At 49.2% G+C, this 22,826-nt stretch overlaps 1 protein-coding gene across 3 annotated transcripts in view; it reads right to left on the bottom strand.

Moving 5' to 3' along the window:
* SH3YL1 (SH3 and SYLF domain containing 1) overlaps positions 1 to 22,826 on the bottom strand; it is an 898,181-nt gene that overhangs the window by 462,537 nt on the left and 412,818 nt on the right. For all 3 annotated transcript variants that reach the window (XM_078647885.1, XM_078647883.1, XM_078647884.1), the window contains exon 6: positions 2,709 to 2,837. In XM_078647885.1, the coding sequence (XP_078504011.1) occupies positions 2,709 to 2,837 (129 nt within the window). The remainder of the gene's footprint in view (positions 1 to 2,708; positions 2,838 to 22,826) is intronic.

Here is a 22,826-nt window from a genome sequence, read left to right as displayed (position 1 = left end):
TATGAACTGCTATAGCCATATTGCAGAATGATCAATTACACCTCTGGGAGGGGGTTGGTGCAAAATCTTTTTTGTAAGAATGTCCCATGCACACAAGGTTTCAAATGATAGGATTAAAAATGATGTGCATATTGCTGAACGCTCAGAAAGTGGGAAATCTGTGATAAAAACACATACTTCTACAACATGAATTTCACTACACAACCTGGAAGAGAGTAACATGGGATGAATGAGAAAATACAAGAATGAGTTAACGGGTATGGTTTTAAAGATGAAAGAGTGGTATGATGGATGAGTGATTAAATGTATGGATGAGTGCACGAGTTGCATTGGAAGGAGAAAGCAGCTGCCATCCAACGCCTGGACCACGGATTCCTCCAGCATCCTGGCCTCATTCATCCAACCACTCACATTCATTTATATGCTCAACTCATTAATCCATACAGGTATACATTCTCCCATTTGTTTATCAAGTCATCCGTTCATATATTAATTTACCCATGGAGTCGTACATGGCTCAAATTACCCACCCTTTCGTCTAAAAGCCTTCTCATTCCCACATTCACACATGCACCAATCTGCAAAACCACTCATAAAAACATCAATCAATGAACAAACACTTACAAAAAAGTTATACATACTGGCTTTACCCGATGCTTGTTTCCAAATACAGCCAAACAATATTTCCGATTTTATTTTGGATACTTACTGGCTATTGTTAGACCTGCCAGCCTGAAGGTGGTCTTACCCCAAAATTTTTGCCTTCCTCATCCATTTAGCTAATCTCGTTTTTTCTGGCCTTAGGAAACTGTGCACTTTAGCACTCCTAAACAGTCATAAGTGCATGTGCTCACTCTTTAAAACAAGGTAGCATTGGCTTATCCCCAATAGGCATATTTAATTTACTTATATTGCCCTAATAAAGGGTACTGCATGTACACAGGACCTGCAAATTAAATGCTACAAGTGGGTCTGCAGTACTTCTTGTGCTACCCACTTACGTAGCCCTTTAAACATAACTCAGGCAGGACATTGCTGCCTGTGTGTGCAGTTCTAAACTGCCATTTCAAGCAAAAAAAAAAAATTGTCAGACCCAAACCTTCTCTTTTTGATACATTTAAGTGATCCCTAGGGTAGGCCCTGAACAGCCCAGAGGACAGGGCGGGGTGACTTTAAAAAGTAGGACAGGTCATTTTAAGTTTCACATGTCTTGTTAGTTAAAATCTCTTACATTTGTGTTTCACTACTGCAAGGCCTACACTGGAGTAATCTTCTTACTTTTAATAATAGGTGTGCATGGATGGATCGTCACTGGCAGGATGGAAGGAAGGAGCTGGACACAGCCTAACTTACACTTGAATAGGATGTGTCCTGCACCCATGCAAAGGGCTGCACACCCTCTGTAGTTAGTCTGGAACCAGGACAGGGAAGGCATGACGACTAGGGACTTCACAGGGAAACCTCTAGAAGCTGCTCTCCCACTTCAAAGGCACTCTTCAATACACTTCTGGACCTGTGGATTCTCTGCCAGGAAGGAGGACTGTTGTCCTGCTGTACTACTGCCTTGCTGTACTACTTATAAATAAATAAATAATTACGCTTTGTAAAGCGCGAAGATGACCCAAGTGGGTAGCAGAGCGCTTTACATAAGTCATAGAAGAAATAAGCACACAGAAATACATAACAAAGGTAAATAGCGAGAAGGCTATGTGGCAGATGAGAAGGACATGAAGCATCGAGAACAAAAGGGACATTATGCCTTGCTGTGCTGGCCTGCTGCCCTTGTGCCTGGATGAGGACTGAACCTGTATCTCTTGAACCCAGAACCCCAGAGTGACTCCAAGGGCTAGTTGGCTGGCATTTTGACTTGAGACGGAAGGATCCAACAACATTAAAGTCAGCACCTGAACTCTGCCATCCATGAATCCCACCCTGCCAACTGGTTTCACCTCAGTCCTGGACTCTTGGAAGTGGGACTTTGCAATCCTCCGCAACCAGGACTTAAGGTACTCTTGTTCATCAGGCCTAATATGGTCCCTTGTTGCAGTCAAAAGCTCCATCGCAGTCAGACAACTTGTGACTTTGTACCAGTCTGGCGCGACCATATAGCCGCAGTTATCGCTCTGCTTTTTTGCACTATTGCAGATCTCCGGAGTTACAGATTGTTTTTTGCCATTTTAGTCTTGATTTATCTATTAACCAGTTTACTGCGGCCGTTATTTCGGCGCAGTGCGGGCGTTCTGAAGAGTGGGCGGGGCTGCGTCGGCCATTGAACATTCGCAGCACCAGCCAGGTAGTGCTCCGAATGTTCAGCGGCTGACGGCAGCAACAATGGGGTTAAAAAAATACTCTTTTGCTCAGATTGCGTGGGGTCCTTTTGGGGTGTGTTTTCACAGTGTTACTGTTTGAAGTGTTGAACAAATACTTATACATTGCCTCAGAGTTAAGCCTGACTGCTCTGTGCCAAGCTACCCAAAGGTTGCGCACACGTTAATTTAGGGATTGCTTGTGGCTGATTCACGGTGATAAGGATTGTAGTTCCTGCTTGAGTAGGGTTTCAATCAACCAGTAACTTAATTTCTTACAGTTATATAAGGGGATTTAACTTTTCCAAATGTGGAGCAAAATGAATGCAAGCACAATTATTCAGAAGTTAATTCTCTGCAACTAGTGAAATCAAAATCATTTTAATTTCGATTGGAACTTACTTTTTGTTGGTATCTTTTCTCTCAATTAACCCGGATCCTTCCAAGGATACTCCCGCAAACAGTCCACGAGATTTACAGTATGTATAAATCGCTGCAGCACTTCGAACGGCAACATCACCCTCCAAATTTCTAAAAAGATCATATAATAGCTTTTAAAGAGGTCCTCCTCAGGTCAAAAAAAATGTTTTAACAAACTGGATTTCATATTTAGTTATTTTTGGTAATAACATGCATTTAAGTTTGACACTAATAGGTTTTTATCCCATTTTTTGTTTTGTAATTTGAGACATACATCACAATACTGTCAGTTCTCTGGCCACGACAATACATTAATTTGAATTCAATTAATAATCAACATATACAATTAAAATTCATATAAACACTGAAGCCGCTATTTTGTTTAAAAGAACGCATTCCTGGAAAAAAATACAATTCTAATTTGACATACTGTTAGGTACTCTTACGGCAGTATTCATAATTTCTATCACCTCTTAAGACATCACTCCATACTTTAGATACTGAAAGAAGTAGAATGCCATAAAACTGAAGAAATATAAAGTGTAAGTGTACTGAACAAAGGACAATTACCTACATAACTCCTGCAAGCCTGGTGTTACTTTCACTTTCAAACGGTGCTGCCCTCTCATCAATTTGCCAGCTTCGACCCATGGGAATACACCTGTAATCTTGCCATGTCCAAGTTCCCACTAAGTATGGCACCTGGTTAGGCCTGCCACAGCATGACAATCTGCAGAGCCCAAGATCAACAAACAGTGGCAAAGCAAATATGTCTGCCACTAGATATCAGCCTTTTGGCAATTCTTGTTTTATTCCGTTATGGTTTTTGCAAAATGTTATTTTGGGGGTAGCTGCTGGGTCCTGATAAATCTAAAACAAACCTTGGCTAAAGGCACAAATATTTTTGGCCTACAAAAAAAAAAAAAAAAAAGACACACACACACACACACACACACACACACACACACACACACACACACACGCACGCACACGCACACACACGCAACCATAGTAGACCCTGGTACGGAACGGAACTGCTCTGTGTGTGGATCTGCTCCTTGTTAAAGGGCAGCCTGCCGTTATTCACAGAGAAGCCAAACAGTAGCTGAAGTGGGCTGACATTGACCCATGATGCATGCTGGAGTGGATGGAAAAAAATGTGAATGACACGGCAACAGACTAATGGACGATGTCTTGCTGAAAACCCCTATATTTAACTATGTTCCGAGCATACTTTCAATACAATCAAAAGGTCTTGGCTATCACTAGACCTAAAAAGCCAATTTGTCTGGCTTTGGCTGCCAGCTTCGTGCCTTTGATGATTTCCTGTAATAGTTTTGTGAATCTTTATTACATATGGAGAGGTTTGAAAAGCTAGATACATAGCGAAGGTTGAAAATGCATAATAGAGGGGCGTGCAAAGACAGACAAATAGAGAGGCTTCTGTAGATAGATAGTGTTGCCTAGATAGATAGACGGTTGTATCGACAAAGATGGCTGCATGGATAATTAGAGAGGGTTGTATACATACAGAAATGTGCTTAGAGAGGGTTGCCTAGATAGATAGACAGATGGATAGGGTTGCAAATACTTGGATAGATAGATGGATAGATAGATAGACAGATAGATGGATAGATAGAAAGACCAGAAAGAATAATAGGGATGTGAAGCTAGACAGATCAATAGCTAGGGGTGGATAGATAGATAGATAGATAGATAGATAAATAGGGGTGCATAGACAGATAGAGTTGCAAAGCTAGACAGACAGATCAGGAAACTGGTATAACCTTCAGAACTGCTATTAGTAATATAATAGTTACATATCTATGTAAGAAGGACACGCAAGGGCAACAAAAGCGAACTAGAAAGCCATACAAGCAGGACATACAGGCTAAATTGATTTGCAAGTATAACTGTAACCCTCAATTAAAATACATACTAGGTGACATACAGGAGAGTAGTTACAAATGGAGTTCATGAATATAACTTCATAAAGAACAGTTTTAAATGGACACATTCTGATCATTTGCACATAACCAACAGCAATACAGTGAAAACACTAAAAAAGGACACAACACCAGTTTTAAAAAATAACCAATATTTATTTGTGCAAACAAGACCAAAAATGATAAAAGACCAATATACAGTAATCAAAAATATGCACTTTGCAAGAATGACCTTAAAAATGCAGTAGCTCTGTCTGGTGCTACCGCAGTACTGAAAGCAACCAAACCTACCAGGGTTGGTCGACCACGTCAGTGCAGACCGGCATCGGTATCAGAAGACTTGTGAACAGTACCTTATTGTTCCAGCTGATCGCTGTGGTGTACTCCGGCGTCTGCGGTTGTCAAGGCTGGGGTGTGAAGCGGTGCGAAGTGCGGTGCCCACAGGTTGTGGTGCAAACAGCGGCTCGGTTGTGGTCGTAGTTATCAGTGAGAATAGGGTCGCAATGTGAAGTGCGGCAGTGCCGTCTCCGGTGCCTACGGTCGTGTGCCAGCTTCGGCGGCTGTCGCAGATAGACGATCGATCGAGCTGGCGTCAGTGGGCTACAGCTTCGGGACGGGCGGTGCTGCGTGTAGCTTCTGAGCGGTGCCCCCCGACCATGGTGCAGACTACGGCGGCGATGACAGCTGGCAACGGCATTGCCGGCGAGATTAGGGTGGCTGAGTGAAGCGAGGCGGTGCGGAGTGCAATGCCCACAGGTTGTGGTGCAAGCAGCGGCTCGCTGGCGGCGGCTGTTGTCTGTGAGACAAAGTGCGGCAGTGCCCTTTCTGGTGCCTTCGGGTTACAGAACCACCGGCTGTTTTGTTGACAGCATCAGGTTGCGGCCTCCCTCTGTGGCAACTGAGACCCGCGGTCCCCGAGGCAGTACCCAGAGACTTCGTGAACAGAAGGCAAGCTCTATCTCAAGCCCTTGGAGATTATCAGCAACACTTAAAGAATGTGGAGTTCAGTCACCTCACTGCCCAAGGCAGAAGCATTAAATGCAGACCAACCCAGCACATCAATAACACAACAAAGGGGCAGTACTCCTCCTGGCAGTTCTTCCAACTCTTCTTGGCAGGTTCTTCTATCCAAGCGAGTTTTAAAGTTCTGGGGTCTGGGCCCCAATATTTATACAAAGTTAAATAAACTTTATTTCGGCATACATGCCCTCAAATATTTTCACATACAAATATTAGGAAACACAGAAATCTAAGATGAGTATTAAGCAGCATCATAATAATCATAATAATACAATATAAACGATTGCAGATTAAAAAAATTATGATTCGATACAAAATTAAGAAATTGATGTGTACAGAGATAAAATTACCTAGATCACGATGGCACTATTTACATATTAAAACCTGTTTTTAAAATATCAATATTTAAAAGTCAGTTCCTATACAATGTGCCATCGAGTGTTTAAATGACATCCCTGAGATGTATTTCATCTAAAACATATATAATCATAATTTCATAGCAGCAATATACTTAACTGTGGGCATTTCAATGCAAAGGGCGAGCCCGCTTCATTTTAAGATCCTTTCTTGCACCTTTTTCCTGATGCCCCACATGTGACCGAGGAACTTGGCAACTGCATAGGCAAAGAAGGGTTTGGTGTCTGATTTTAGAAGTTGCAAGGCATCCTGGTAGTTCTGCGTGCACATCTGCTGGCAAATTGGTTTTATCCAATTTAATCTAGGGCACACATAAGCCGGGCAAGCAAACAAAACATGTGCCACGGACTCCACAGGAGCCTTGCATCCAGGACAGTAACTTGGGCTTAGAACTTTAGTTTGCCACATAGGTCTCAACTCGTTCACAGGGAGGGTGCAAAGTCTGAACTGGATATAGAGTTTCCTATCATGGGTTACTTGAATTAAATCAAGATAGGGTTCAGGGATCTATTCTGTTTGTGCAATAAGAATTCTGTGGTGAGTTTTCCCCGATCAGTCCTTCTGGAAACTGTTTGTATAACTCATTCCCAGTAGTGCCTCTTTAGTGCAGCTCTATGGAGTGGCGGGGAATCAGATCTTTCCCAAGCTTCCCGGAGCCCTATGTCAGACACAAGCCTCAGAGTGCTTAGGCACCCGACCTTGTTAGAGATATCTAGATGGATTGTCTGCGGCAGTGCTTCAGCATAGGGCGCTAGCTCAGGGGTCCTCTTAATTAGAGCCCAGAATAACACAGGGCGAAGCTTTGCTATGTCACTGATGGGGCGACGACCCATATCTAGCATTAAAGGGTAAAGTGGAGTACTTTGGGGCAGCATCACTAGATTCCTTAAGAATGTATGCTCTGATCTAGTGAGGTCAGTTATCTTATCAAAGCCCCACAACTCAGCCCCATAGAGGGCAGGGCTGACAGCTTTTAAATAGTCGACATGTAGGGCTGCGGCCACTGATCTGCTGTAAGAGGAGCGATGTTCTTTACCCAGTACCCCTGTTATGCGCTTTTGGTCAATACCATTTTCAATACATGGGGCTTCCAGGTCATTTTCTCCGATAGTTTGACCCCTAACTAATCGAAGGTGCTTACCCTTTCCAGGGAGGTCCCTCCTAGAGTTGGCATGCTTTTACAAGATTTATAAGGATTGAAAAACATGAATTTAGTTTTAGCAGTGTTTTCAAGGTCCCAACTGTCGCAGAAAAGTTTTAGTCTGTTTAATAGTGCCTGTAGCCCAGCCAGGGTTCGACACCAGCAGAGTGTCATCTGCAAACAGAAGGGTCATTATCTTTTAGACGCCCAAGGATGGCGCATCGGCTGGCTCTTGGAATAGAAAGCTTACCACTTCATTCATGTAGAGGGAAAAAAGTGTAGGAGCCAGAACGCAACCCTGTCTGACTCCCCTACTAACCGGAATGTGATCTGTGAGTTGCCCAATCATGCCCCATCTTATCCTAGCAAAGTTGTGTTCATGTAATCGAATGACCAAGTTGAGCAATGGGAGTGGGATTCCAATGTCTTTCAGCACTTGCCATAGCTTCAGTCTGGAAACTAAAGCAAAGGCAGTCTTCAGTTCAATAAAAGCTGTACAGACTGCCCAGGCCAATGACTACAACTTTCCAATAAAGAAGCATCTTCAGGGCATCTCAAGCTTTCTAGCAGGCATCAGTCCAGAACACCTTCCTGGGCTGCTTCCTGGAAGTAAGCTCTGTCAAGGGGGCAACAATGGTGCATTGCCCTTGACAAATCTCCTATAGTAGCCGGTGAGACCTAAAAAGGCTATCACCTCAGTCTGGGCCTTGGAGGGCTCCCAATCCAGAATGGTGTCAATCTTAGGCTGGAGGGGCACCACCTGGCCACTTCCTACCTGGTGCCCTAAGTACACCACAGAGCCCTGCCCGATCTGGCACTTACTAGCCTTGACTGGGTGATTTCCCCTCTGCAAAGCCTTCAACACTTCCCAGAGGTGCTGCAGGTGTTCTTCCCAGCTGGAATTGAACACTGCAATGTCGTCCAGGTAGGCAGCACTTAAATCCTCCAGTCCAGCCAACACCTGGTTGACCAACCTCTGAAAGGAGGCAGGGGCATTCTTCAGCACAAAGGACATTAACCAAAACTGGTAGTTCCCCTCTGCGTTGAAAATGCTGGCCTATCCTTGGACCCCTCAGTCAAGGCAATCTGCCAGTACCCAGACGTCAATTCAGACATGCTGAGGAACTTGGCAGCTCCCAATCGATCAATGAGCTAATCAGCTCAGGGGAGGAGGTGCCCGTCAGTCCTGGTGACGGCACTGAGTCCACGATAGTCCACGCAGAACTGCAGCTCTGAAGTGGCACCAGGTGCAGAAGACTTTGGGACCAAGACCACTGGGCTGGCCCAAGGACTGTTGGAGGGCTTGATCACCCCTAATGCCAACATCTTAGAGATCTCCTCTTTGATGCGGTTTCTGACAAGGTCAGTCAACCAGTAAGGGCTGTTACCAGTGTCCACGTCATGGGTACACTAGTGAGTAACACCTGGGGTCAGGGAGAACAGTGTAGCAAACTGCCCCAATAATTGGTGACAGTCACTCTGCTGATCTGAGGTCAGTGTAGGGGAGAGGATCACACCTTCCACTGACCCATCGCACTCCTAGGTAGACAGGAGGTCAGGGAGAGGTTCACTCTCCTCTTCCACCCCATCATCTGTTGCCAAGAGCATACTCACTTCGGACCTCTCAAAGTGAGGCTTGAGGCGGTTCACATGTAGGACCCTTAATTGGTTACTGTCAGTCTGCAAATTTACCTGGTAGGTGACATTACTTTTGCGCTCCACCACCTCAAAAGTCCCAGTCCATTTGTCTTGTAAGGCACAAGGTTCAACGGGGGCCATGACCCACACTATTTGGCAAGGCTCAAACTCTCTACCAGAGTGGCATTCTAGTCACACCACTGTTTCATCTCCTCCTGGCTTGCTTCCAGGTTCGTCTGAGCAAGTTTCCTGAAGTGTGAAGTTTGGTCCTGAATGCCAGCTTGTAGCTATATACAGCCTGGGGAGTTTCACAGGGAGCGGTCTACCAGTCTTCCTTGACCATACCAAGAGGTCCTCTTACAGGATGGACAAACAGAAGCTCAAAGGGACTGAACCCTAATGACTTCTGTGCTACCTCCCTGTATGCAAAGCGAAGACATGGTAAGAGGACGTTCCACTTATGCCTTATGGGTTCTGTTAGACCTTTGATCATGCCCTTTAAGGTTTGCTTGTATCTCTCCACCCAACAATTACTTTGTGAGTGGTAAGGAATGGTGAACTTGTAGGTCACTATAGTTACCACACAATGGTTTGTTGTCTGTATACCGCCATATCTCAAGAGACCCTTTTTTTTTTACTGATTACTCCTTGTCCCTAAACGGAATTGTGAGGAGACCTCCCTTCTTTTTGATAATCTTGAACTTGTAGGTCACACCACACTCCTCGAAACAGGAATGTCATATACCTGGATATGAATTGTGTCCCATGTTCCATTACCACCTCTGGGGAAACCTACATGGGAAAAGATACTTATCAACACCCCGCCTCGTTGTCCTGAGAGGGATAGACTCCGGGTACAGGGTGGCATGGTCCACCAAGATGAGGATATACCCGTTGCCCATGGCTGTCTTGGGAACCAGTGGCCCAACAATGTCCATACCAACCCTTTCAAAGGGGGTTCCTACAACTGGAAAAGGTTGGAGAGGAGCCTTACACACTCCCCCCTGCCCCACCCCCATCACCACTTGCCTGGAAGGTTCGGCAAGACCTGTAATGTGCATCTGACTGCCTTCGTATTTGAACTCCAAAGAAGTTGTTGAGTATCTTGTCAAAGGTCTTGTCCTGCCCCAAATGTCCTGCCAAAGGCATGTCGTGAGCCAGACCCAGTAGGAGGTCTTGAAGCGTAAGGGTACCACCAGCACACAATCTGACCCAGGCTCAGTGACCTTAGGCTTGCTATATAGGAGACCATTCTCCTAGTAGATCCAGTGTGATCCAGACTGATCACCAGCTGCCTGGTTTGCAGCCTGCAGTCACAAACCCTCTAGAGAAGGGCATTCCTTCTACTCCCTGCAGAATTCTTCCCTGATGAGACCACCTTCTTGCTGCCAATGGGACAGCTCTGATAAGTCCCACAGTTCAGCTACCTGCTCCCCTGTAGGTATCGGGGCGTCCCCCTCAAGGTCAGCCTCCTCCCGGTCCGTGGGAACCTCAGGTGGGTTTCCCTTTTCTCCTGCCCTTTCTCTTGGCAGGAACCTGGGTCACTGTTTCAGGCAAAACACACAAGATGATGGACGGAATGTTGCACATTGGCAAAACATTCAGTCACAGATCTGAGTTTAATCCATCGTTACTTTGCTCATCACGCCACCTGGTGAGCTTTTCCCGATCGCGCGCTAATGATGCCCATAAATGGTTTACCCCAGAACTAAAGAAGCTAAAGCTTGAGATACGTAAAAAAAAAAAAGGAAGTGGAAAACTAAATACTCACCACAAGATAAAGAGATCTACTGTTCTGCTCGAAAAAACTACCAAAAGACCATTCTCAAACATAAAACTGATTACTTCTGTGCAAAAATTTTAAACTCACAGAACAAATCAAAAGATGTGTTCAACATAGTGAATGACCTTTGTAATAGCGACAGAAAAGCCCCCCTTGTAACTCCCACACAAAAGCTGTGTGATTCTTTAAACAATTTCTTTATAGACAAAATCATCACTATAAAACCGAGCATAAACAACTCCCTTACCCCGGCCTCACTGGATGACATTTTTTACAATCCCACTACATTAGATACCCTCCCTCTTATTGATATAAAAACCTTTTCAGAACTCCTTCCCCGTGTTAAGTCTGGATCACCCGATGATATCTGTCCACCTCACATTTTCAGAGAGTTAGGCTTAATTATCCCACAAGGCATCCTCTCTTTCCTAAATGAGTCACTTTTGCAGGGCAAAGTACCCAGCAGTTTTAAGAACGCACTGCTAATCCCCCTGATAAAGAAACCCGGTATTGATCCACATGATTTGACTAATTATAGGCCGATCTCCCTCTTGCCCTATTTGTCCAAAATCTTGGAAGCCCAGGTCTCTTGCTGCCTGTCGAATTTCATTGAAAATTCAGCATATTTGGAGCCGAATCAGGCAGGCTTCCGTCCAAGTCATTCTACAGAGACCGTGATTCTTGCAGTTCAAAACACTCTTAGATCTAATGCGGATAAGGAGGTCCATCGGGCCCTTGTGCTCCTTGACCTGTCGGCCGCGTTCGACACGGTTGACTATTCCATTCTTGTCAACCGTGTCGAGCAGGCCGGCCTCAGAGGTTCCGCTTTGAGATGGTTAACCTCCTTCATTGCTGGACGCATGCAATCAGTGAGACTGCGGACTTTCACGGCTCCCAGAACCCCGTCCACTTGTGGGGTCCCTCAGGGATCCTCTCTGTCCCCTTTACTGTTTAATTTGTACTTGCGTCCATTATTACATTCTTTAAAAAACGACAAAGTCACTATTTTTAACTACGCGGACGATCTTCAACTTGTCTTTCCTTTAAATTCCGCAGACTCTGACTGAATTTCAGAACACCATGACTCCCATTCAGAGGTGGATGAACCTGAACCACCTCAAACTGAACCCAGGCAAGACAGAATTGATCTTGCCCGGGAAAAGTGAACTCAGCTGGGGCATCCACTTCTGGCCACCTGACATGGGGGTTCCACCACCAAATCCCTCATGGTCAAGAGCCTAGGGGTGACGATTAGTGAAGACCTGTCACTCAAAGGTCAGGTAGGGGCGGTGGTATCCTCAAGTTTCTTTCAACTTAGAAAGATTAAAAAAATAGCTCACCTATTAACATACTCTGCACTTATTCAGGTAATTATTGCCCTTGTTCTGTCCCGACTGGATTTTTCAAACAGTCTTTACCTGGGACTTCCAGCGGGTCAGCTTAAAAGATTGCAACTTGTTCAGAACCAGGCGGCCAGACTTATTTGTAAACAACCTAAATGGCAGTCCATTAGACCTGGCCTTCAAAAACTACACTGGCTACCTGTGGCTCAAAGGGTTGCGTTTAAGGCAGGTTGCATTATCTTTAAGGCCCTGCAGAGCAAGGGTCCCAAATTCATCAGGAAAATAGTATCCAAGTATGCCCCCTCACATAACCTTCGTTCCGCTCACAAAGATCTGTTAGTTGTTCCTCTGTTTAAGAAGAAACGGCAGGGTGGCAGCTGTTTCCATTTTCTAGCTGATACCCTCTGGAACACTCTACCACTGCCTATAAGACAGTGTGAAGACCTTCTTACCTTTAGACGCTCTCTCAAGATGTGGTTATTCAGACAGGCTTACCCATAGAGCAGTGTGTTGTGTGTCCTATAGAGCATTGTGTTGTGTTTTCCACCCAGATAGCGCCATGAAGCCCACGGGCCTACGAGTGCTTACGAAATAAATATTAACATAACATAACAACCAGTTATGACATGGCCATATGCAAATCAGTCTTGACCCTGTGCCGCATGGGAACAGTCCAGCCCAAACTGCCAAGCAATCCCCTTTGGTTTTGCTTTGTTCGCCCTAGGTTGGCAGGGTATGCCCAGACGTGGGTCCCTTGCTCACTTTGCCACCGGATTCAAGCTAGCCTGGCTGATGGCTGATTAGCCAGAAACCGGTCCCAGGAGGCTTGTTTCCGGTCCAGAGAAGACATGGCTTGGTAGTTCGGGCTTGACTGTTCCCATGAGGCACAGGGTCAGACTGAATTGCATATGGCCATGTGGTGGCGGAGTGAGCTAAAGAATGACAATGGATTAAACCCAGATTAGTTGACTGGGGGTGAGTGCTTGCAATGTTCAACACTCCGTCCATCATTCCCGTTGGTTTTCCACTGTTTCAGGCTCCAGGTCCTTCTGATCACCATTACCCACTGCCATTGACCGAGTGGTCATGCCTGCCCAATCTGGCAACCCAAGCATCTCCAAGTGAGACCTGAGCTCAACATCCATCCACAAGGACTGCTCTAGGTCGTTATCTAGCAGACAATCTACAGGCATGGTAGGGCTCACTACCACCCAAAACGGACCTTAGACACACCCCATACCCATTCAAAGGGAACCTGCGTCACCATACACTGGCAACTACCTGGTGGAATGCCCCGGGACTGCTTGCTCCTCAGAGACTAGGTGACAACGGACTGAGGTCACACTGGCTCCAGTATCTCCGAGAGCCTCTACCCTTTTCCCATTGATGGTCACCCAGGCGCTATATATTTAGTGTTAGCAGGCACCTGGTTTCCTGGGACCATCTCACTGTTTCCTAGTGAGACGAGGGTCATTTCTGCGGGACCCCCTCTCCTGTGGGTACCCCTACTCCCCAATCACTACACTAGATTACACCTAGGACTGCCCACTGGTGGATGGCTGAGCCCTCTTGTGACTCTTGGGGTCCCCCTTCTAGTGACCCACCTGCTCACAGGCATAGCACTTGCGGGGCCGGTCTCTGCAGGTTTTCCTAAAGAGACCCCTTGTTGCACCTCTCCTGGGGGATGGGAACCTTTACACTGTTTTAGTTTCGAGCCCTTCAGAGAACTCCTGTACTTTACCCTTGTCCCCCCCACTCTACTGCTGGGGAACTTGCCCACCTTTGGCTGAGTCTCCCCCATACACCTTCTTGTGGTCCGCCTCCATAGCAAGCTTCCGGGAGAGTCTCAGCTTACTATCAGTTGCGGGTGCAGCTCTGCAAAACAATCTAGACAAGTGTTCCACACAATCAAATTGTACAGCGCCTGAAAATCTGTTACATTGCTGCCCTTCACCCAACCATTCAGTGCCCTGAAGAAAAAATCCACCCTATCCAACCATGTCTGGGAATCAGTTTTCTTACTAGACCTAAACTCATCCCAGTATTTAGAGTCAGACCATACCTAGTAAAAAGGGTTTCCTTCATGTTCATGTAGGTGAGGTTGTACCCTTTCCCCAAAGCCATAAAAGTGTCCCTCCCCTCTTCTGAGAAATGAGGCCACAATCCCCCACGCCCCACCTCCAATGCTTTTCCGGTTCCCCATTAATGTGTATAGCTGCCTCATGGTCCAGACACCACCTTTGTATATCATCACCCTCATTAAATTCCTTGCCTTTTTTCTTGGGAATGTGCACAATCCTGTCTGAGTGCATTGAGGAATTGCTGCCACCATCTGTGCTGGATTTACTCTTTGACTCAAGCTCCTTGAGCCCATGGTCTAAAACCATCTCCTATGATTCCATCTTGAGCCTCTCAAGCTCTATTCGATGCCTCCTAACTTCCCTTTTGTCCTCAAGCTCCTCTGGAGCCAAACCACTGCTGCTGGCCTGGAGGGAACCTCCTCTCCAAAAAGCACACCTACCCTCCACCTTTACACTGAGATCTGCAGACTGCCCACTGGCATGTCTGGCTGCTACCCAGTCCCTCATCACCTTTTGTAGCTCCTCCTTCATGGTGAAGCCTCTGACTTGGACCTTTGGGTTTTTTACAAATAGCCTTCAACTCCTTGATGTAGGTTTCCAACCTTTCCTCCTCAAAGGCCACTTCTAGGGAAGCAATTGATGCTGCTGTACCAGCCATGATGCAATAGAAAGTTGAAGTTAAAAAAATTATGGGATCACAAAAATAGACCAAACAAAGACAGTACGTGGAAAGTAATGTTCAGTGATATGGTAGTAGTGAACACCAATCACTGTAGGTCAAGTGCAAACGCAAGTCTTACCCTCACCGCTGACAACTAGTGTTAGAAAGGGTGGTCTCTATTTGGCAAGAATTTGCACCTTTGACCAAAAAGGGACCCTTTCTTCTAGTCAGGATAAGGGGGAAACATTACTGAAATAACCCCTGCTCACCCCCTTGGTAGCTTGACACGAGAAGTCAGGCTTCTCTCATAGGCAGTGTGTGAAGCATTTGCACAAAACCAACAGTAATACAGTGAAAACACTACAAAATGACACCACACCAGTTTTAGAAATGTAACCAATATTTATCTGTGCAAACAAGACCAAAAAGCATAGAAGCCAACACACAGTAATCAAAAATATGCACTTTGCAAAAATGACCTTACAAATGCAGTTCCTAGAAGGTAGTAGCTCCGTCTGCTGCTACTGCTACTGCGGTGCTTAAAACAACCAAATCCACCAGAGTAGGTCGCCCAAGTTGGTGCAGACCAGGGTCAGTGTCAGAAGACTTGTAAACAGTACCTTTTTGTTCCGGCCGACCGCAGTGGTGTGCTCCGGCATCAGCGGTAGCCAAGGCTGCGGTGTGAAGCAGAACGGTGCAGAGTGCGGTGCCAACAGATCTGGTGCAAGCAGCGGCTCAGTTGCGGCAGTCGTCTGCGAGACCAGAGTTGCAGTGTGAAGTGTGGCCGTGCCCTCTGCAGTGCTGGCTGTCATGATGCAAGCTTCAGTGGTGTCACGGATCGGCGGTCGTTGGAGATGGTGTCAGTGGGCTGCGGTGAGGGGCTGAGCTGCGTGTAGATATGAGCAGTGCTGCAGACCACGGCGGCGATGTTAGCTGGCAATGGCATAGTCTGTGAGACCAGGGTGGGGGAGTGAAGCAAGGCGGTGTTGAGTGCGGTGCCCAAAGTTTGCGGTGCAAGCAGCGGCTTGGTGGCGGTGGTCATGAGTGAGACCAGGGTTGCAGTGTGAAGTGCAGCGTTGCCCTCTACGGTGCCTTTGGGTCACAGAACCGCCAGCAGTCTTTTTGGCAGCATCCAGATGCGGCCTCCCTCTGAGGCAACTGAGACCTGCGGTCCTAGAGGCGGTACCCAGAGGAAAGTTAAGTATTTGCTGTCCCTGAGACTTCGTAAACAGGAGGCAAGCTCTATATGACCTAGTTTAGGACACCCCCCGCGCCACACGGCCACCAGCCGCTGCGTGTGCCTCTCCGCCTGCCTGCCTTGCTGCTCCTGCTGGCGCCGCGTGACCACGCCCCCTGCCATCGAGCGGCGTGGTCTGTGCTCGCCTAACCTGCTATCTTGCCTTGTACCCCTGTATTATTGTTTTGAATTGTAATTTTGTCTTCCTTTAGTGCCTGTTTGCCTGTTTTTTGGTTGCCCCTTTCTCATCCCTCCCCGCCACCGCCGCTAACCCCGCCCCTTTTTTCCTTCTGTACCCTCCCCGCTCCCGCCTCCCAGCTGCTCCGCCCTCCCTCGCACTTGGCCATATATGGCGACCGTGCGACGCAGGTGAGTGTGACCTAGTTTAGGACACCCCCTGCGCCGCACGGCCACCAGCCGCTGCGTGTGCCTCTCCGCCTGCCTGCCTCGCTGCTCCGGCTGCCGCCGCGTGACCACGCCCCCTGCCATCGAGCGGCGTGGTCTGTGCTCGCCTGACCTGCTATCTTGCCGTGTACCCCTGTATTATTGTTTTGAATTGTAATTTTGTCTTCCTTTAGTGCCTGTTTGCCTGTTTTTTGGTTGCCCCTGTCTCATCCCTCCCCGCTCCCCGCTTCACGCCACCGCCGCTAACCCCGCCCCTTTTTTCCTTCTGTACCCTCCCCGCTCCCGCCTCCCAGCTGCTCCGCCCTCCCTCGCACTTGGCCATATATGGCGACCGTGCGACGCAGGTGAGTGTGACCTAGTTTAGGACACCCCCCGCGCCGCACGGCCACCAGCCGCTGCGTGTGCCTCTCCGCCTGCCTGCCTCGCTGCTCCGGCTGCCGCCGTGTGACCACGCCCCCTGCTATCGAGCGGCGTGGTCTGTGCTCGCCTGACCTGCTATCTTGCCTTGTACCCCTGTATTATTGTTTTGAATTGTAATTTTGTCTTCCTTTAGTGCCTGTTTGCCTGTTTTTTGGTTGCCCCTGTCTCATCCCTCCCCGCTCCCCGCTCCCCGCCACCGCCGCTAACCCCGCCCCTTTTTTCCTTCTGTACCCTCCCCGCTCCCGCCTCCCAGCTGCTCCGCCCTCCCTCGCACTTGGCCATATATGGCGACCGTGCGAACGCGCAGCGGTCACGCGCAGCGGGCGCGCCGATTGTGCGCCGAAGGCGCGCCAAAGGTAAGCCCGTCTGCACCCGTCCGCGCCTGGACCGCGCCCAGTGCCAGGACCCCTGGCCCCCACCGACGGAAGACGACCCGACTGTCCTACGACGCCGCAACACTCATCGCACTCAACACCGACGGAATCCCTGGATGCTACCAAGCCACCCCGAAGCACACCCACGGACCCTTCAGCTGCAACGCCTGCAAGTTCACCTGCACCCGGACCTGCCCCACACCAGCACCCTCCAAGCCAATCACCAGCAACAGCCACCTCAAGTGCATCCTGATCAACACCCGCTCCGTACACAGGCACGCCATCGAACTCTGGAACCTCCTCGACACCACAGCTCCTGACGTCGCCTTCCTCACGGAAACCTGGATGAACGACTCCTCAGCCCCCGACATCGCCATCGCAATACCAGAGGGCTACAAGATCACCCGGAGAGATCGCGTCAACCAGACTGGAGGAGGCATCGCCATCATCCACAGGGACACCATCCACATCACGACCAACACCGACGACACCCTGAAAACCGCCGAACACCTACACTTCCAGATCCACACCGACCAGAGGACCACCCTCAGAGGCACCCTGATCTACCGACCCCCGGGACCACGCACACAATTCAGCGAGGACATTGCCGACTTCATCAGCCCGCATGCCCTCCCCTCCGCCGACTACATCCTCTTGGGGGATATCAACTTCCACCTGGAGAACAACAACGACCGCAACACCATCACCCTGCTCGACAACCTCGCCAACCTCGGACTCAAGCAGCTGGTATCCACCCCCACCCACCTCGCCGGACACACACTCGACGCCATCTTCTCCTCCAGCAAACACATCGCCTTCAGCCACGCCACTGGACTCCACTGGACGGACCACAGCTGCGTCCACTTCACCTTCAGAAGAACGATGATCCACCACCACCAGCAACCGATTGCTCGAAGAAGCTGGAACAAGATCACAGCCAACCAGCTCGCCGCTTCCCTGAGCCAGCACCCCCCCCCGCCAGCTCAGCGAACCCCAGCCAGGCCGCCGACAACCTCACGAAGTGGATCATCAACTGTGCGGACGAACTCGCCCCACTGAGGACCCCGCCTAGCAGACCCGGCAGCAAGAAGGCCCCTTGGTTCACCGATGAACTCAAGAGCTCCAAAAAGAACTGCCGAGCCCTCGAGAAAGCCTGGAGAAGGGAACCAACACCGGACAACATGACCGTCCTCAAGCTTGCCACCCGAATGCACCACCAACTCATCCGCGCCACTAAGAAAACTGCATTCAAGGATCGACTGGACAACAACGCACACAACAGCAAGGAACTCTTCAACATCGTGAAAGAGCTCTCCAACCCCAACGCCGGAAACAACGACATCACCCCATCACAAGACCTCTGCAACTCCCTCGCCTCCTACTTCCACAACAAGATCGCGGACATACACAACAGCTTCAGCACTCAACCGACGCACGCCACGACCAAACCACCGCCCCCCACCACCACCCTCCGCACCTGGACTCCGATCAGCACCGAAGACACCATCCAAATGATGAACTCCATCCACTCCGGATCTCCGACCGACCCCTGCCCTCACCACATCTTCAACAAGGCCGACGCAGTCATCGCACCCCACCTGCGGGACATCATCAACACCTCCTTCGACACCGCCAAATTCCCGGAGAGCTGGAAGCACGCCGAACTCAGCGCCCTACTAAAGAAACCTACGGCGGACCCCACCGAACTCAAGAATTACCGCCCCATCTCGCTCCTCCCGTTCCCAGCCAAAGTCATCGAGAAGACCGTCAACAAGCAGCTGGCCACCCTCCTCGAGACGAATGGATCCCTGGACCCTTCACAGTCTGGCTTCCGAGCAAACCACAGCACCGAGACCGCCCTCATCGCTGCCACCGATGACATCCGAACCCTGATGGACAACGGAGAAACAGCGGCCCTCATCCTCCTAGACCTCTCCGCGGCGTTCGACACTGTCTGCCACCGCACCCTAGTGCAGCGCCTCAGCAACGCCGGAATTCAGGAGAGAGCACTGGAATGGATCATCTCCTTCCTCGACGGAAGAACACAGAGTCCGCCTACCACCGTACAAGTCAGAGGCCACCGAAGTCTTCTGCGGCGTCCCTCAAGGATCATCGCTGAGCCCTACCCTCTTCAACGTCTACATGAGCCCCCTCGCAGCCATCGCACGCCAACACAACCTCAACATCATCTCCTACGCCGACGACACCCAGCTGATCCTCTCCCTGACCAACGACCCCGCCGCCGCCAGAGCCAACCTTCACGAAGGGATGAAAGACGTAGCCGAGTGGATGACGACCAGCCGCCTGAAACTGAACTCAGACAAGACAGAAGTCCTCATCCTGGGTTCCTCGCCGTCCGCCTGGGACGACTCCTGGTGGCCCCCCGCCCTGGGCAGCGCACCCAAACCGACAGACCACGCACGCAACCTGGGCTTCATCCTGGACTCCTCCCTCACCATGACCAGACAAGTCAACGCCGTCTCCTCGTCATGCTTCAACATCCTGCGCATGCTACGGAAGATCTTCCGGTGGATCCCCACCGAGACAAGGAAGACGGTCACCCAGGCCCTTGTCACCAGCCGACTGGACTACGGCAACGCCCTCTACGCCGGAACCACCGCCAAGCTCCAGAAGAGACTCCAGCGGATCCAGAACGCCTCAGCCAGACTCATCCTCGACATCCCACGACACAGCCACATCTCCGGACATCTGAGAGACCTGCACTGGCTCCCCGTCAACAAAAGAATCACCTTCCGCCTCCTTACCCACGCACACAAAGCCCTACACGATCAAGGCCCCAGCTACCTCAACAACCGCATCAACTTCCACGTTCCCAAACGACATCTCCGATCAGCCAGCCACGCCCTCGCCACCGTCCCCCGCATCCGGAGAGCGACAGCGGGAGGAAGGTCCTTCTCCCACCTGGCCGCCAAGACCTGGAACTCCCTTCCGACCGACCTGCGCCTGACCCAAGACCACCTCTCCTTCAGGAAGAAGCTCAAGACCTGGCTGTTCGAGCAGTAGCAGCTCTCCCCCCCCCCCCCCCCCGAGCGCCTTGAGACCCTCCGGGTAAGTAGTGCGCTATATAAATGTCTGTGATTGATTGATTGATTGATATCAAGCCCTCAGAGATACTCAGCAACAAGTGAAGAAAGTCTAGTTCAGTCCCTTCACTGCCCAAGACAGAAACAGCAACTGGAGGCCAATCGAGCAAAGCAATACCACAGCAAAGGGGCAGTACTCCTCCTGCCAGTTCTTCCAGCTTTTATTCTTGGCAGGTTCCTTGATCCAAATGAGTTCTAAAGTTCTGGGGTCTGGGCTCCAAAATTGTTAGACCTGACATCATTGGCGTGAGTCTCCCTTCCATTTTTGACAGATTGCCTCCTCTGTTTTGATATGTTTTTGCTGGATTTATGCTTTTGGCACTGTGCCACTGCTAATCAATGCCACAGTGCAAGTGCTCCCTATGTTAAATTGATGTACGGATTGGTTATTCCACAATTGGGTTATTTGATTTACCGTCAGCCCCTAGTATAGTGCACCCTGTGTGCCCAGGACTTGTAGATCAAATGCTGCTGGTGGGTTTGCAGCACAGGTTGTGCCACCCACAGAAGCAGCTTGTAAAGTATGTCTCAGGCCTGCCATTGCAAGGCCTGTGTGCAGTCTAGCACTGCCATGTCGACTTGGCCAAGTGCACCCACTTGCCTATCCCTAAACCTTCCCTTTGCTTCATATTAGACACCCCTATGGTAGGCCCAAGGGCAGGGTGCATTGTAGGTATAAGGTAGGACATGCTCTGATGTGTGTAGCATGTTCTAATAGTGAATTACAGCCATTTACGTTTTTCACTATTGAGGGCTACCTGTTCTCATAGGCCAGAATGGGCAGTGAAGATTATTACATTCTTATAATCCTAACTGACTCAGGGAACATGGTAGAAATTCGAATTTAATATGCCTGAACTCAGAATAATAAAATACATCTTTTAGTGAAGTTTATTTTAATATTCTGTGTTTTCAAATATCACTTTTAGAAAGTAGGTAGTTGCTTGCCTAACCATTTGAGCCCGCCTCTGCTGAGTTGTGTATTCCTTGTCTGGGTTTGTATGTGACAGGGCTGGGGAAATTCCAGGAGACAGTTTGGGACAGCCCAGGGGTGAAGAGGGAGATTACATCCAGATGGGAGTGGGAGAGTGCACCTGGGACCTGAATAGGGCTGGGACTTCCCTCTACAATGCTGGCTCCACCCCCTGTGGCGTGTCTGATGTCTCTGCCCTGCACTGTGAAAGGAGAAGAGGAATCCTGTCAACAGAGTGCTCCAGAGCTGTATCTTACCACCCCTGTGCTGGCTCCACCTCCTGTGGGGCGACTGATGTCTCTGCCCTGCACGGTGAAAGGAAGAGGAGAGTAATGTCAACAAAGTGCTCAGGAACTGGTTTGAACTAGGCAGAGGCCTCTCTGCCTTCAGAGAACCAAGAATCCTGGGGTATAAATATTGGGAACCAGTCCCACAGACTTTAGATCACTTCTGGAACAAGAAACCTTTCTGCCAAGGAGAAGAACCAAGGAAGCTGCAGGAGTTGTACTGCCCCTCTGCCAGTGTGCTGTTTGTTGGGTTGGCCTGCAGTGGTTGCTTCATTGTCAAGGGAAAGGAGAAGGAACTTTCAACTACAGAATATTCTCTAAGGGCTTGAACTGTGCTTGCCTCCTGCTGCAATCTCAGGGCCAAAAGACTTCACCTCCAGCTCCCTCCTGAATTTCCTTGCTGGGAATTCTGACTCCAGTCACTTGCGTGCCGCTGGGAGCTGGAAGCGCGACACATCGAGAAGAAGTGTGTCGCCGCCACAGCTGAAATCGCCGCAACGCCGGAGAAGCGAGCCTTCGTCGCATCTTCCTGGAAGAGTGTGTTCATCTAAGCTGCCTGCTGTCGCTTCACGGGAGAAGCGTGACGCCATCGAGAGAGTCGCCATAGCATCACAGGAGAAGCGCGTCACAGGGCCAGTCGCGGCTCCAAAGTACAGAGTCGTCGCAAGGCTGCAAGGGCACCGCCGCATCAAGTGCGCCATCTTCTCGCATCGCAACTGGATCATCGCATCGTCATTGCATCAAGGTGCCTTCTTGCGCACCGCAACAGGTCAAGAATCTACGCATCACCTCCGCACCGGTAAGGCTCACGACTAGTCCCCTACTCTGCGCAAGCATTGAGGAAGGACGCAACCGTTCCCCCGGATCACGGAACCGACGCATCTCCCCTTCTGCGAGTCCTTTTGTTTACTTTGCGTTACGCATCCAGGTACTTTGTTGAGAACTTTGTCGCATCTACCATCAACTTGAACTAAGAGACTTTAATCATCTTTGAAGTAATCTTAAGTGTAGTATTGTGGATTTTTGTCGTTTGTGGTCTTGTGTTTAAGTCTATATAAAGAATACTTATTTTTATAAAACCTGTGTTGTGTCCATCTGTAGTGTTATCACTGTATTACTGTGTATATTCACAAATGCTTAACACTCTGCCTCTGAGATAAGCCGGTCTGCTCGTGCTCAGCTACCAAGGGGGTGAGCAAGGGTTATTAAGGAGTGTAATCCCCTTATCCTGACTTAGAAGTAACGGTCCCTATTTGGACAAAGGTGATAA

Source organism: Lissotriton helveticus, chromosome 6, assembly GCF_964261635.1.
Source record: "Lissotriton helveticus chromosome 6, aLisHel1.1, whole genome shotgun sequence".
Taxonomy (NCBI): domain Eukaryota; kingdom Metazoa; phylum Chordata; class Amphibia; order Caudata; family Salamandridae; genus Lissotriton; species Lissotriton helveticus.
Note: the sequence above shows the minus strand (reverse complement) of the source record. Positions and strands in the feature narration are given on the sequence as shown.